Below are 13,279 nucleotides of genomic sequence, written 5' to 3' on the forward strand. Positions count from 1 at the left end.
TTTTTTTTTTTTTTTTTTTTTTTTTTTTTTTAAGGAAAAGGACTCTGCAAGTGAAATAAATGAAAAACTTACTGTATTTCGAAACAACATTCCAAACATTAAATAGGTAGATGGCTGAAAAGACCACTTCTGCCATTTTTCTTGGTTTCTGTACTCATCTGATCAAAGAAGCCCAATTTTAAAAGTGCACAAAAAAGGTTATCTAGGAGAATATTGGCTTAAAAATATGTCTTACAAATGATAACCTCAGACCATTATTCTGTGCCTTTGTATATTTCTGGATAATCTACAGAAGGTCTGAAAGGACATTCACACTTGTTATTAATCATAAAAACCCCAGCATATACCTGCACAGACTGACTGTCTTTGGACAGTAACATTATTTTCTGATTTTATATCCACCAGTTGAAAATATCAGGCCCCCTTTGTGTGTGAGGGTTTAGGTGTGAGGTATGTGTGCATGAAGATGTGTGTGGCCAGCAGAAAGCCACATACGTGACGAACCCTGGGATTCGGGGCTAAGTCATTGCCACTTTTAACCCTCTGGAGCAAGCTAATTTTGTACAGCAGGAGTCACTGCTGCTTGTGAAGCCTTTCTTTCTTCTTTTCTCTCTCTCTGTCTTTGTCTCTCTTTTTTTGGAGAGAGCATGCCCTAGCCACTCGGGGGCGGGTGTACAAACCAGAGCCCAGCTTGTGAGCCATTTCGCAGGCCTCAACAGTGATGGAGCCAACTTGGGACCAAAAACATCCAAATTTGCGAACTGCAGTGGGTCAGCTACGTTCCTTCACAGGCAGGGCTGGCTGAAATTCCCCAGACCTTAAATCCAATCACTTTCCAATCAAATCTAATATAATGCAGATATATTCTCTCCTAAAACATGTTTACTTAAAAAGGTAACACCTTGCTTTCTCTTCACAGATTCTTTTTAAAATTTTTCCTCAAGTGCAATCAGAATTGTTTGAAAACAGCAGGAAACCCAAGGGACATGAGAAGGTTTCAGGTAAGGGGCCTGCCGTTCTTTCCTGGTAAATAAGTCATCCTGTTTTCTTTCTCCTTAGCACTCTTTTTTTCTTTTCCCCCCTTAGAAAACATTATTCACGGATGCTGCTAACAACAAAAAAGATAACTGTAAATGACCGCCCTCTTCAGATAGTACTGAGGGTTTCTTCATTTTGTAGTGTTTAAGGCCTTCTGCCTGCATTGCCAGAGCCCCAGGGGAGGGGCACCAACCCAGGCTGGAGATTTGATTTTAAGCCCTCAGGCTGCCCTTCGCACACACAGCTGCCCACAAGCAGGAACAGCGTTCTTGATACTCAGCCACCTTGGGATTTTTCAAAGCAGCTTCTCTGTGCTTTCTGCAAGCAACAGCCTCTTCCTTTCCTTTGCCACCGATTAACTATTCAGTGGTCTCTCTCAGAGTGTCTGGGAGAGCAGCAGACCAAGCAGCCGTGGTCACTTTAAGATCTCAGCATGACAACAAGACCCACGGGACAGTAACCCAGCTGCCTGGCAGTTAAATCTGCCACCGGTTTCATCACCCCTGCCACTGATGTACTGGGGATACAAGCTAATAAAAACACAGAGCGAGGCAAAGTGTGTCAGGTTGGAGATGCGAGGAAAGCAGCCCCTCTTGGCCCCCTTCCTTCATCTTTGAAGGACCCACATTTAATCCACCAAATGGCTTTCCTGCCACTCACGCCCAATTGAAATACCTCCCGCTCCTTTCCCCATAGAAAAATGGAAAACATGTTAAACAATATTATTCAGGCTTGAGACTTAAAAAAAAAATCCTGGCAGCAACGTGAGAGATGAGAGATGGGGATCATTAGCCTCGCGTTTCAGGTGGGGAAAGTGAGGTTCTGGGAGTTTAAGTAACTCGCCTCTAATCACGGGAAGGAGGTGGTGGAACCCAGAGCCAGGAGGATGTGTCTGATCAAACTCTTTCCACTGGACCCTGGGTTTGCAGCGCGTGCAGCTGCTAGGTTTATGCTTTGCTGTTGCCTTTTTCTAAATTCTGAATAATTTCTGAACGAGGGGCCGCACATATTCATTTTACACTGGATCCCACAAATGATGTAGCTGCTCCTGCCTTTTGCTCAAAGAGCTTCTGTGGTTTAGCAGCAGAGTCATTAAAGAGTTAATAGGAGAGATGGGTACATGCAAGGCCAGTGAGCACGACCTTGAAAAACGAAAATTCCTGTAATGTTTTTTTCACCGCATCGTGGGTATCAAACTATCTTGCTGTGACTGGGACATTTTTTTTTGTTTGCTGTGTAGCGCTAATACGAGCCTCGCCTGAACAAGTTAAACCACAGCTCTCCATCCTGCAGACTCTTCCCCTGCTGCATGATAAGAAGACAAATAGAAATGAAATGATTTTCTTGATGGGGGGGGTGGTCAAGCAGGAACATTGTGCATAGTGGAAGCTTATGGTACTCAGTGTTCCAAACAGAAACATAAATAATTTCAGTCCAGAAACAGAGTGAAATTCAAAAGAATTCCAAAGTGCCCAGATGACCAAAGCTTAGCTTTCACGTCTGGAAGAAACAGAGGCAGGGAAAGAAGCTAGCAGCTTAGATTCCTATCCCCCCTTATTCTCTATCATCCCTTCCAAAGAGTTTTAAATTTGAGAAGACACTTCTAGGAGGCTTTAAATAGAATGCCTTGTCATTTTATTTATTTTATTTTATTTATCCCCAATTTTAGAAATGTACTCACTAAGCAGACGCACGAAATAGTTCCTCTACTTCTGTGGTTATTTACTAAGTGAAATTTTTAATGTGCCTGAATTTTTTAACAGGGTTAGAATAAATATTGTTCATCTCAAAATATGAGGAATTCTCATCCTATGTGAATGTACTTGACTTTTGCAAAGACGAGGGAAAAGATTTTTTTTTTTTAAGTTTGTGGATTCTAGGACTGTCTTATTTCTGGGGTAGGGCTAAAGTCAACTGGAAAAATTTTTTTAGCATTTTTTTATTGAGATAAAATTCATATAACATATATTCATCATTTAGACCATTTTAAAGTGGGTGATCCAGTGGCTTTTAGTATATTCACAGTGTTGTGCAACAATTACCACCATATCGTTCCAGAACATTTCCATCATCCCAGAAAGAAACCCCATACTTCCCAATTCCCTTTTCTGTCCACCCACTGACAGCTACTAATCTACTTTCCGTCTCTACAGATTTGTCTATTCTGGACATTTCCTGGAAATGGAACGATACAATATGTGGCCTTTTGTGTCTGGTTTCTTTCACTTAGCATCATGTTTTCAAGGTCCATCCATATTGTAGCATGTGTCAGTATTTCATTTCTTTTTATGGCTGAATAATATTCCATTGTAAGAATATACCACATTTTGTTTATCTGTACATCAGTTGATGGACATTTGGGTTGTTTCTACTTTCTGGCTTTTATAAATCATGCTGTTATGAACATTTATGTACAAGTTATTTTGTGAACATGTTTTTGATATCTTGAGTATATACTTAAGAGTAGAATTTCTGGGTCATATGGTAGCTCCAGCTTTAACTTTTTGAGGACTGCCAAGCTATTTTCCACAGTGGCTGCACCATTTTATATTCCCATCACTGATGTATGAAGGTCCCAATTTCTCCATATCTTTTCCACTACTTGTTATTTCCTGTTTAAAAAGAAAAAATCCTAGCCATCCTGTAAGTGTGAAGTGGTATCTCATTATGGCTTTGATTTGTCTTTCCCCAATGACTAATGATTTGAGCATCTTTTCATGTACTTTTTGGCCATTTGTGGATCTTTTCTGGAGAAATCTCTATTCAAATCTTTTGCCTATTCTCAAATTGGTTTACTTTTTTATTGTTGAGTTGTAAGAGGTCTTTATATATTCGGAATACTAGGCTCTTATCAGATAAGTGGTTTGCAAATAGTTTTCTCATTCTATCACTGGCTTTTCACTTTCTTCACAGTATGCTTTGATTCACAAAAGAATTGACAATTTTTATACTGTACTCAGATTCTATGACAAGTATAGCCTTCCATGAAGGGTCTTTTACATGGAGAAAGGCTTGACTATGTGCTGTAATGGTCAAGTGAAAAGTTTGGATCAAGTTCAAAGTATGAAACAAAACCAGAGATGGTAGATAATCATGAGAGTGATCTAAAGGAATGGTAGCTTAGGAATTCCTAGAATATACGTATATATCATTCAGAATGACAAATGTGATAATTTTAAACCATGTGGACAAATAACTTCGATTCTCTACTTTTGTTATATGATCAAACGTAGATTTAATCTGAAGTTTTTTTGATTTGTTTTGTTTTGTTTTGTTTTTGTGTGGAGATTTGATCTGAGCAGGATAAAAATACAAAGTATTTCTAACCAAATCATGAATCCAGCCAAACTCTCTCTCCTCTCTCACCCCTTCTCTTTCCACTATCCCCCAAACATCGGTGGAACCTAAATTCTTTTTCCAGAAATGATCAAATGAGGACAAAATCATTATATCAAACTTATTTTCCAATCTGAACCAAACCTCTCTTTCATTCAGTTCAAGTCCTAAGTAACATGGGCATATAAAATATTTATCGAAACGCAAGGGTTTTAACCCTTTTTTTGGGGGGGGGCTCAGTCCCCTTTGAGAATTTGGTTATGAGCTGTAGTTTTGTCCCAGTAAAAAGCTACATTTCAACAAAGTTTTGCTTAAAATTTCAGGGGTTCCGAGACCTCTTAAGACATCTCCGAGAATTCCACGGACCCTTGATCTAAAGAGATGAAATTCTTCTAACACCCAATGGGCTCCCTCCATGTAACTTAACCCTTACGATGGGGACCTGTCCACTTAGGACTCACCCTGATGGTCTTCCCGTTTTCTTGGCTTTAAAGACCACCTGCTCCAGGATCCACATCCTCAGACCTCCCCCTTCTCTGGAGCTGCAGACACCCAGCTCTGCCTCCCTCCTGGGCATCTTCCCTCAGATGACTAGTGAGCGCATGGTCACAGCAGAACTCAGTGATTCCTCCCTGATCCGTACCTTCCTCCTAAGTATCTGTAAAATCCCCCTCTCTCTCCTGAAAAACTGCAAGAGGCCCTTGCCTCTACTCCTTCCTTGTCTAACTCATCCTCAGCACGGCTGCTGAAGTGATCTTTTCGAACATGTCACTCCTCTGCTTCAAGTAGGTTATAAATATCTCCTGTCCATGGACAAAAGCTCAGATTTTAGAAGGCGTGGCTGAGAATTAGCTTCATACCAGGCAGGGCTTCTGCCACGCGCCCCTCCTGACACTTCCGTACATTCCCCCACCCACCAGGCACACCTCACTGATTTCTATTCCACGGAATATCGCTTGGAACCTTCTCACATGTTCGCCCCTCTGCCTGGGAACCCTTCACTCCTCACCAGTCTGTGACGTCTCATGCTTCAAGCCTACACCTGAGTGTCACCTCTTTAGTGAGGCAGTTTCTGGCAGACCTACTGGCCCACATACTTCTCTACAGGCTTCTACTCTGCCATTGATCACACCGTCTTCCAATTATTATTTGTCTCATAGCCTGTGTGCTGCTTGAGGATAATCTGTATGTTTTATTTATTTCTGTATTTCTCCCCAATGCCAGTCACTCTGTGGAGCTCAAAAAATTCATTATTGAATGATTTTTTTAAATGAATTTATTTATTTATTTATTATTTATGGCTGCGTGGGTCTTCGTTGCTGCGTGCGGGCTTTCTCTAGTTGCAGAGAGCAGGGGCTACTCTTTGTTGCGGTGCACGGGCTTCCCATTGCGGTGGCTTCTCTTGTTGCCGAGCACGGGCTCTAGGTGCGCGGGCTTCAGTAGTTGTGGCGCATGGGCTCAGTTGTGGCTCGCGGGCTCTAGAGCGCATGCTCAGTAGTTGTGGCTCGCGGGCTTAGTCGCTCCATGGCATGTGGGATCTTCCCAGACCAGGGCTCCAACCCATGTCCCCTGCATTGGCAGGTGGATTCTTAACCACTGTGCCACCAGGGAAGCCCTATTAAGTGAATTTTTAAGAGAAACAAAGAAAAAAGATAGGAAGGAAGGAAGAAAGGGAGGGAGAAAGGGAGGAAGGAAAATAAGAAAAGGGCCCCCAAAGTATCTGAATCCATGGACCATTAAGGCAGAAAATCACTTCTGCCCTCCTTGAAATGGAACAATTAGTTGAAACACGCAGATTAACAGCACGGTGAAGGAAAGGAAAAGAAATTTATGTATAGTTTAAGCTGACAGGCCTGTTAAGACATAATGTACCCCGTTCTTTATTTCTCTGCATCGTGGGTGGAGAGAAGACAGTTGGAAAATCCAGAAGAAAATCAAGCCACTTTCTTGGAAGAGTCAGGCATGTTGTCATTACCCACATTCAAATCCTGAAACACAGTAGAAGTTGACAACAATCAGGGCTTTTGTTGCCAGTTCACTCTCATAGACAGGCTGGCTGGGTCTGCTCCAAGTCAGAGTGAAAACACAGATGCCCTCATTCATTGATTCATTCACCCACCAATACTATCGAGGAAATTCTGTGAGCCAGGCACTATCCTAGGTGCTGCAGCTATATCAGCAAGCAAAACAGAGAACATTCCTCACCCTTGTGGGACTTACACCCTAGTGGGGAGATAAGGAAAGTGAGATAAATGAGTGATTTACGTAGCTTAGCTCTGCTTCTCTGAGGTCTTCAAGTGAACTGACTGGAAGCACAGGGGCCCTGGTGCCAGTTGTCCTTGTATTGCCTGCTGGGACTCAGCGGTGTGGCCAAGTACAGATGGTATGGGAGCCCAGCGCTACCTGCCACTGTAATAATAGCAAGTGTGGATGCTCCTCCCAATAGCTTTCAGAGTTTTCCACAGCATCAGCTATAATAGGACACGTGTCAGCAGATCACGTACTTGAGACTGGGAAGCTTAGAGGCCTTACCAATTCCCCCACCCCGCCCTGCCTCAAAAGGACTCTGTTTTAAACAGACCTGACCCCTCTAGAAGACTGCAGTATTTCCCATCACGTGGGCGGCACCAACTGCTACATTACTCTTTCTGGAGTTGGTAGCAGGTGCCTTGAATCTCCAACCCTAGAATCATTTTAAATGAATTCCTTCATTCCAACGTGTAGCTTTCTTGTTATTGGGATAAAGATTCTTCCTAGCATTTGCTGGACTTTTCTGACTGACTCTCGGGTGTCTCAAGTTCACCCCTAATGATTCCCTTTTTTAGATGAGGTCCACCAAAGCAATCATTTTGTTATATAGCTATGTCAGGGAGAGAATGGAGATACGTCAACAGTTCTTGCCATCCTCTGCTTCAAAAGATAAGAATTCAAGAGGTGTGGAGGGGTGCATACATTCTCTCAGGTGAAAGAAAAGTCATTTCCAGGGTCAGGTTGGGAGAGACATCAGTGCTGAATTGATTCCTGTTTGATTATAGGGATCTGTGTACAACCCCAGGAGGGGCCTGCTAGAAGGGCCTTCTGAGGGGGTCCCGGAGGAGGTGAGGGAGGGGTTGGTGCTTTGCAAGGACACACCTAGCAGGTCTCGCAGACCTCTGAGGAAGAAAGCAGACGTGCACGGTGCTGGGAAGACACCAAGATCTCCCCCATCAGAATGGAGAAGCGAAGCGAGGCGTGTGAGGACGGACTGATGTCATCAGGGTAGTTGGATAACGTGGGAGGCCTACAGCCTGTTACTGCAACATGCTGGATGCAACCACTGCACAGAAACAACGGAGAAGTTCACGTGGCTGGCAGGGCCCCTAGTCCACACAGCTGGGTGGCGGCCATTCGTCTATTTGACTAAACGATGTGAGAGCAAAGAGCAGGGCTACTCATGCCTTGGGACAGGGCCAAGCTCCATCCAACAAACCCGTGTGACTTCTTAAACCCCAGCTCTTATATAAAACGTTTCAATGGCATCACCATCTATTTTCCTTAAATAAAAAAAATGGTGAATATTTCTCTCACACTCGTGAAGAGGGAAATGAGAGTTTAAATTAACTCCAAATGGTAAAAATTTAATACAGCTCCAGCTGCCTGCAGGTTTCTTCAGTTCAAGTCTCTCAGTTCAAGGGCCACCCCAGGTGCTCTGTGATCTCACCCACCGTGTGAAGGTTGCTGGGCTACTGAGCCACACTTTTAAAGCACAGAATGAAAAGCACTTGACTTATGGCTTCTCTGATCAACAGGTGGGTCCATTATCTGGTGATAGCACAAACCAGCAAGTCCAAGTTAAGAAATAGTAATTATCTATTTGGAGTCAGAAGAAAACCTCTGAAGGTCTGAGATCTTTTGCCCAGTCTAATGCTTTAAGCTTGGGAAAAGCTTTCTGTGGGTAACTTCAAGCTCTTGCCTGTTGGACAGTATACCCTTCGGCCCACCCTCATCACCCCCTACTTTTGGCATCTCACATGGGGACAAGAATTAGGGTTTAAGAATTTTGACCAACTCACACAGGAACTGTGTTTTGAATTATTTGTGGGAGAAAAGGAGAGACACAAAAGCAGGTAGTTGCCTATATAACCCTTGGGAAAGGATATGTCAGATTTCAGTTAGGTGGAAACAGACCCTAAATGCTCCAACATTTTAAGAGACTCAAATTTGGGCACTAAAATCTACCTTTGAACATTTTCCAGGACCATCAGATGCAGAACTTCCTGGAAAGCAAAGCTTTCTTAGTTTCACCATAAGAGTGCACAGATTCTTAAGCTGCTTATGGGGCCTACGTGCTCCTGGGTTTTGATGCATGACAGGTGATTCACGAGGTCCCTAGGGCCAGAGTTTGGTGAAAGAGAATGGCCCAGCCAAATCAAGAACGGCATCGAATGTGTTAAGGCTCCGCTGTGAGCCTCAAAATGTTTGCTGGTAAAATACTGCCCTGGGCCATAACCATCCCTCTTGGCATACGTTTCAGATGGGACGAGCATTGCCCCCAATGGAATAAAATGATGTAGGGTAGATGCAGCAAGCATCACTGGCCTTTGAGATGAAGAAAAATTTGGTTGTAAAGCAGGTTAATGACCTTTGGGCTTCCTGATGACCTAAAAGCCAGGATAAAAAAATTGCCACTTGATTTCTGTACATATTCAACTAGTTTTTTTTTTTTTTAAATTGCATAACTCTTCATAATTTTTTATTTTATTTTTTAAGAGAGTATCCGAATCAAATCTTTCCCTCCCCACCCCACATATACTATTTACTATGAAATGTTGGCTCCTGTTTTAAATGGATTTCTTTTCTTTTCTTTTCTTTTTTTAGCATCTTTATTGGAGTATAATTGCTTTACAATGGTATGTTAGTTTTTTTTAAAAACAAGCTCTAAAAGGTGTCCATCCTAAGCCAAACTTGCCAAAATATGCCAGCAGACATGCCCTTTGGCATACTGCTCCACTTATGCCAGTTAGAATTTTTTTTTTATTGCCAGAATAATTGTTTTGGTACCCTTGAGTTGTATAATAAAAGTTTTTCAACTCTTCAAGGCCCTATCTCAAATCTCATTTCCTTGATGAAACTGTTTGTTACTGCCTTCAGTTCGGGTTGATTTTCTTACCTTTGGACTCCTAGAGGATACAGTGGCCACATAATTCAGCCCTCAATTATGTATCACCACATAGTAATATCTCCTGATTATGTGTAGCATTTGTTCTGCTTTATCAGTTGCATGGTAAACGCCTTGAGGTAGTGACAGTGTTTTCTGTAGGCTTCCATTGCATGTGGCATGGTGCCTGGAAGATCACAAAATAACTCTGACTCACTGAAACACAGCGCTGTCTGGTGACTTCCGAATGTATCTTCTCGGGACTTATGTCATTAATGCCACAGCCCCCTCCCTTGCTGTGAGCAGCTCCAGAACGCCCCACATCTGTCTCAGCAGCAATCAACTTTGCGTTCTCTCGTTTGCTACTTGATACTCAACTGAACAGAAAACGTAACCTTGGGGAATATGAAACACCAGCGATTGCTAAGAATGCTGGGAATTCCTTAAAAAAAAAAAAGGATGACAAAATCCATACTTTCGGGGTAGGTAGGTGTTTAAAGGTAATTTTGGAGACTCTGAAGTCTAGTAACAAAGAAAAATCCGGGCTTTCAATCTGGCTTGAAAATGTAATGTGTGCCAAGAATAAAGAGGTAGGGAGAAACAATTTGCAGTAGCCAATTTGTTTGTTCTTTGCCTGGGCTGAATTACGGAGGCTTAGGCTAATTGTTTCATCAGATTCCCCTTGTCGAATGTGAGAACTCGCCAGCGTTTAAAAACATCAATGGAGTATTTCTTCTCACGATATGGTCTCCAAACCTGATTGCCCACCACAACCAGAAGTCTGTCTTGATTTTCTCTGTCCCTTTAGTGGTCTCTCTGTTTCTTTCCTCCTTCCACAGGTGGAAAATAAAATCCCACATAATAGTTATGCTTTGGGAAAGCTGAAATAACATATATAGCAACTGAACAGTTATAAGGGAAAAGCACATCATGAATTTAATTCCATTTCCAGATGTAAAATGTCATAAAGAATTTTTTTCCATACTTGGCAAAATAACAGGGATTTTCGAGGCCATTTTATTTAGCTTGGTGTACACGTTTGTAAGTAGGTATCAGAGTCTTCCACGTCGAGTGGGCTGTAAATGCTACCTATTGTAACTTTACTGAGATTAAACTACCAAATGCCCCATCTTCAGTTAGAAGGTACATGATCCTCATTGAAATGGATGGGAAATGTGTCTGACTAATGGTAGAATTGGGTGTGTTTTCAAAGCAACAGCCCTGATCCATACAGGGAGGTTTCCAACCAATGTGATTATTCTTTAGCAAGTACAGATACTGGGATCCTCGCCTGTTTCAAAGAGCAGATTATTTAGTCATTCCACACCCTTTTCATTTTGACTTCTCTTTTGCTTTTACCCTCCCGTATGAGGCTTAGGGTCTTTGTAGGAACACCTGGGTATGAGCTGAGAAAGCCTGGCTGGGAGTAGTATCCAAGCTGGTCATTCCTCTGATTCAACTAAGTCATACAGCTAGAGCTTTGAGAAGGATGGATTTTTTTTTTTTTTAAGTGTGATGTTCCAAAGAGCCATAGACATTTTGGAGAGAGGCGTAAAAATAACCCAATGGTTGGAATAAATCAGGGTGGTAGAAGTTCTCCTGCCACATGCTGTCATTCTGATGCCAAAGAAACAGCTCCTCTATTGGAAACTTAGTTGTACAGGCAGATTAACGGATGTGTCCACCTAAAGGGTAACTCCCACTGTGGCCTTCTATAGGCAGGAAAGAGCTCTTTACAACTCAGCTCCTGCTTTGTATAAATTATTAGAGTGGGGGACATGGGAGTGCTTTTGGGTAATGAGAAGGAAAATATAATTTGAGAAAGCCAATCCGTTTTCTTGAGTACTTTGAGCGGACTGCTCACACAGTTGTAGCTTTCGTTCTTAAAACTTTCTTGTATTTTTCAAGGGGAAATACAAACTTTTTACTCGCGTTTCTACTTCTGTTTAATCAGCTAAAACTGTCGTTTAGTTGGATGATTCAAAATGGAACCTACACTGTCACGCACCAATTGGTCTGCGTTTATTGATCTGGCCTCACCAAAAATTAGAGATCACGCTAAACAAAATGAGGAACGGCAAAACGTGAAAAACTACTTTCGCTTAAAAAAATGTAAGCAATTTCAATAGATCCTTACTTCTCTTTCCTGACACCTTGAATGAAATCTACCGTGTCATAAATGATATTTGCGTGAATATAATTGGTTGTTGCTTTTGTGTTGAGTTGAAGCCTACCAGTTGAGGAGAGCTCCAGTCTACAATGGCTTAGTTTTCAGATCCGCAGACTCTCCTACTGGAGCTTTGAGCTGAAATACAGATACACCAACTTTGAGAAACAAATGAAAGCTGTCACCAGTGTCAACAGCAAAAGCTGGGGGTCCATCCCACACAAATTATGGACATCTGTATTCCTAACTGGCATCCTTTCGGGCTGTGCCAGCAGAATGGCAGTGCCAAGAGAGTCTGACAGCTGTATAAAAGACTAGGTATCAGGTTCAGGTGATAGGCGACACTGATGAGACAGAGACGTCCTTTTGGATGGAAAACTCTCCATATGTTTATTGTAAGACTCGAGATTTTTAGTTTCGGGTACCTCAAACTAAAATACTCATGGTATTTTGTCAATACTAAATTCTCTACTCCTAAAACAGATCAGTTTATGGTCTTAGGAGAACAAGCGGTATTGATGAGTCTGTGATCAGAAGATCGTTGGCAGAGATGCCTCCAAATAGTTAACAAGGTAATGGTAAGAAATGTTGACCTTGATTTGTTTAGCTAAGATGTAAAGATTTTTGAAGGTCAAAGGTGTCCTTGTGTAGTGTTTTGGAGTCTAACTGTGTCTGACCCTCTAACATTAAGCTGCTGTGGCCTGCAGTTTTGAAGAGTGAGGCAAACCAGGGGGAAGAGAGAAGGGGGAGAGAACAGGAAATGGAGTGAGGTGTTTCAGGAAGTTGTCAGGGGTTGACTGATTGATTCCAGATGGAAAAGGTCAGCCTTCGTGACCCAGGAAATACTCACTGGGGGAAAGAAGTTGGCTTGTGGAAGGGGAAGGCCTGGGAGGGAGACGATGCTGGAATGCACAGTCCACTTCCTTCAGTCTTCAAACATTCAGAAACTTTAACTTCTCTGAAGAGAATAATATCAGTGTTGTCATCGTTCATCAGAAAACAGTGAAGGAAGTTAAATTCGAAGCTTTGAATGTACCAAATGTATCTTCACCTCCATAACGTAGTTCACTCTTCCAGAAGGAGAGTGAGTGTATGGAAAAGTCAATATTTGTGTGTATCTCCATGTGTAAGAAAAACAACAATTCCTAAAAAAAAGAGCAGCCACCAAACATGTCTGATTTCACGTGGTGGAGTTTCAAATCCTTTACATTTTATAAATTCAGTTAAATTGGCAGGCTCTCTTAGATCCCTCAAAGTCTAAGATATTTGGAATATTAAAAACGGGAACTTGCCTCATATCTATATATATACAGGCACACGCACATACATTTGGACATAATTTAAAATCTTGTAATAAATTTTGCAGACACTGAAATAATTCAGGTTAATTCCCTTGCTGTCATGAGAGGCCAGCGCTAGCCAGCAAGAGATTAAAATTTATTTCCATTGTTAATAGAAAATAATGAAGTGCATCTGAACCATCAGGGTATGTCATTCGGGAAATGTTCTCTTTGGAACCAAGTCTCACTCCACCCAAATGGAGAATGATGAAATCAGCTGGCTCAAGAAAGCCCCATATTTTGTGGCAGGGATGCACGAGG

At 42.1% G+C, this 13,279-nt stretch overlaps 1 protein-coding gene across 4 annotated transcripts in view; it reads left to right on the forward strand.

Moving 5' to 3' along the window:
* EBF2 (EBF transcription factor 2) overlaps nucleotides 1-13,279 on the forward strand; it is a 197,407-nt gene that overhangs the window by 138,769 nt on the left and 45,359 nt on the right. For all 4 annotated transcript variants that reach the window (XM_007466176.1, XM_007466179.1, XM_007466177.1 and 1 more), the window contains one exon: nucleotides 920-1,001. In XM_007466176.1, the coding sequence (XP_007466238.1) occupies nucleotides 920-1,001 (82 nt within the window). The remainder of the gene's footprint in view (nucleotides 1-919; nucleotides 1,002-13,279) is intronic.

The sequence above is a fragment of the Lipotes vexillifer genome, unplaced genomic scaffold (genome assembly GCF_000442215.2).
Source record: "Lipotes vexillifer unplaced genomic scaffold, Lipotes_vexillifer_v1.1 scaffold308, whole genome shotgun sequence".
NCBI lineage: Eukaryota > Metazoa > Chordata > Mammalia > Artiodactyla > Lipotidae > Lipotes > Lipotes vexillifer.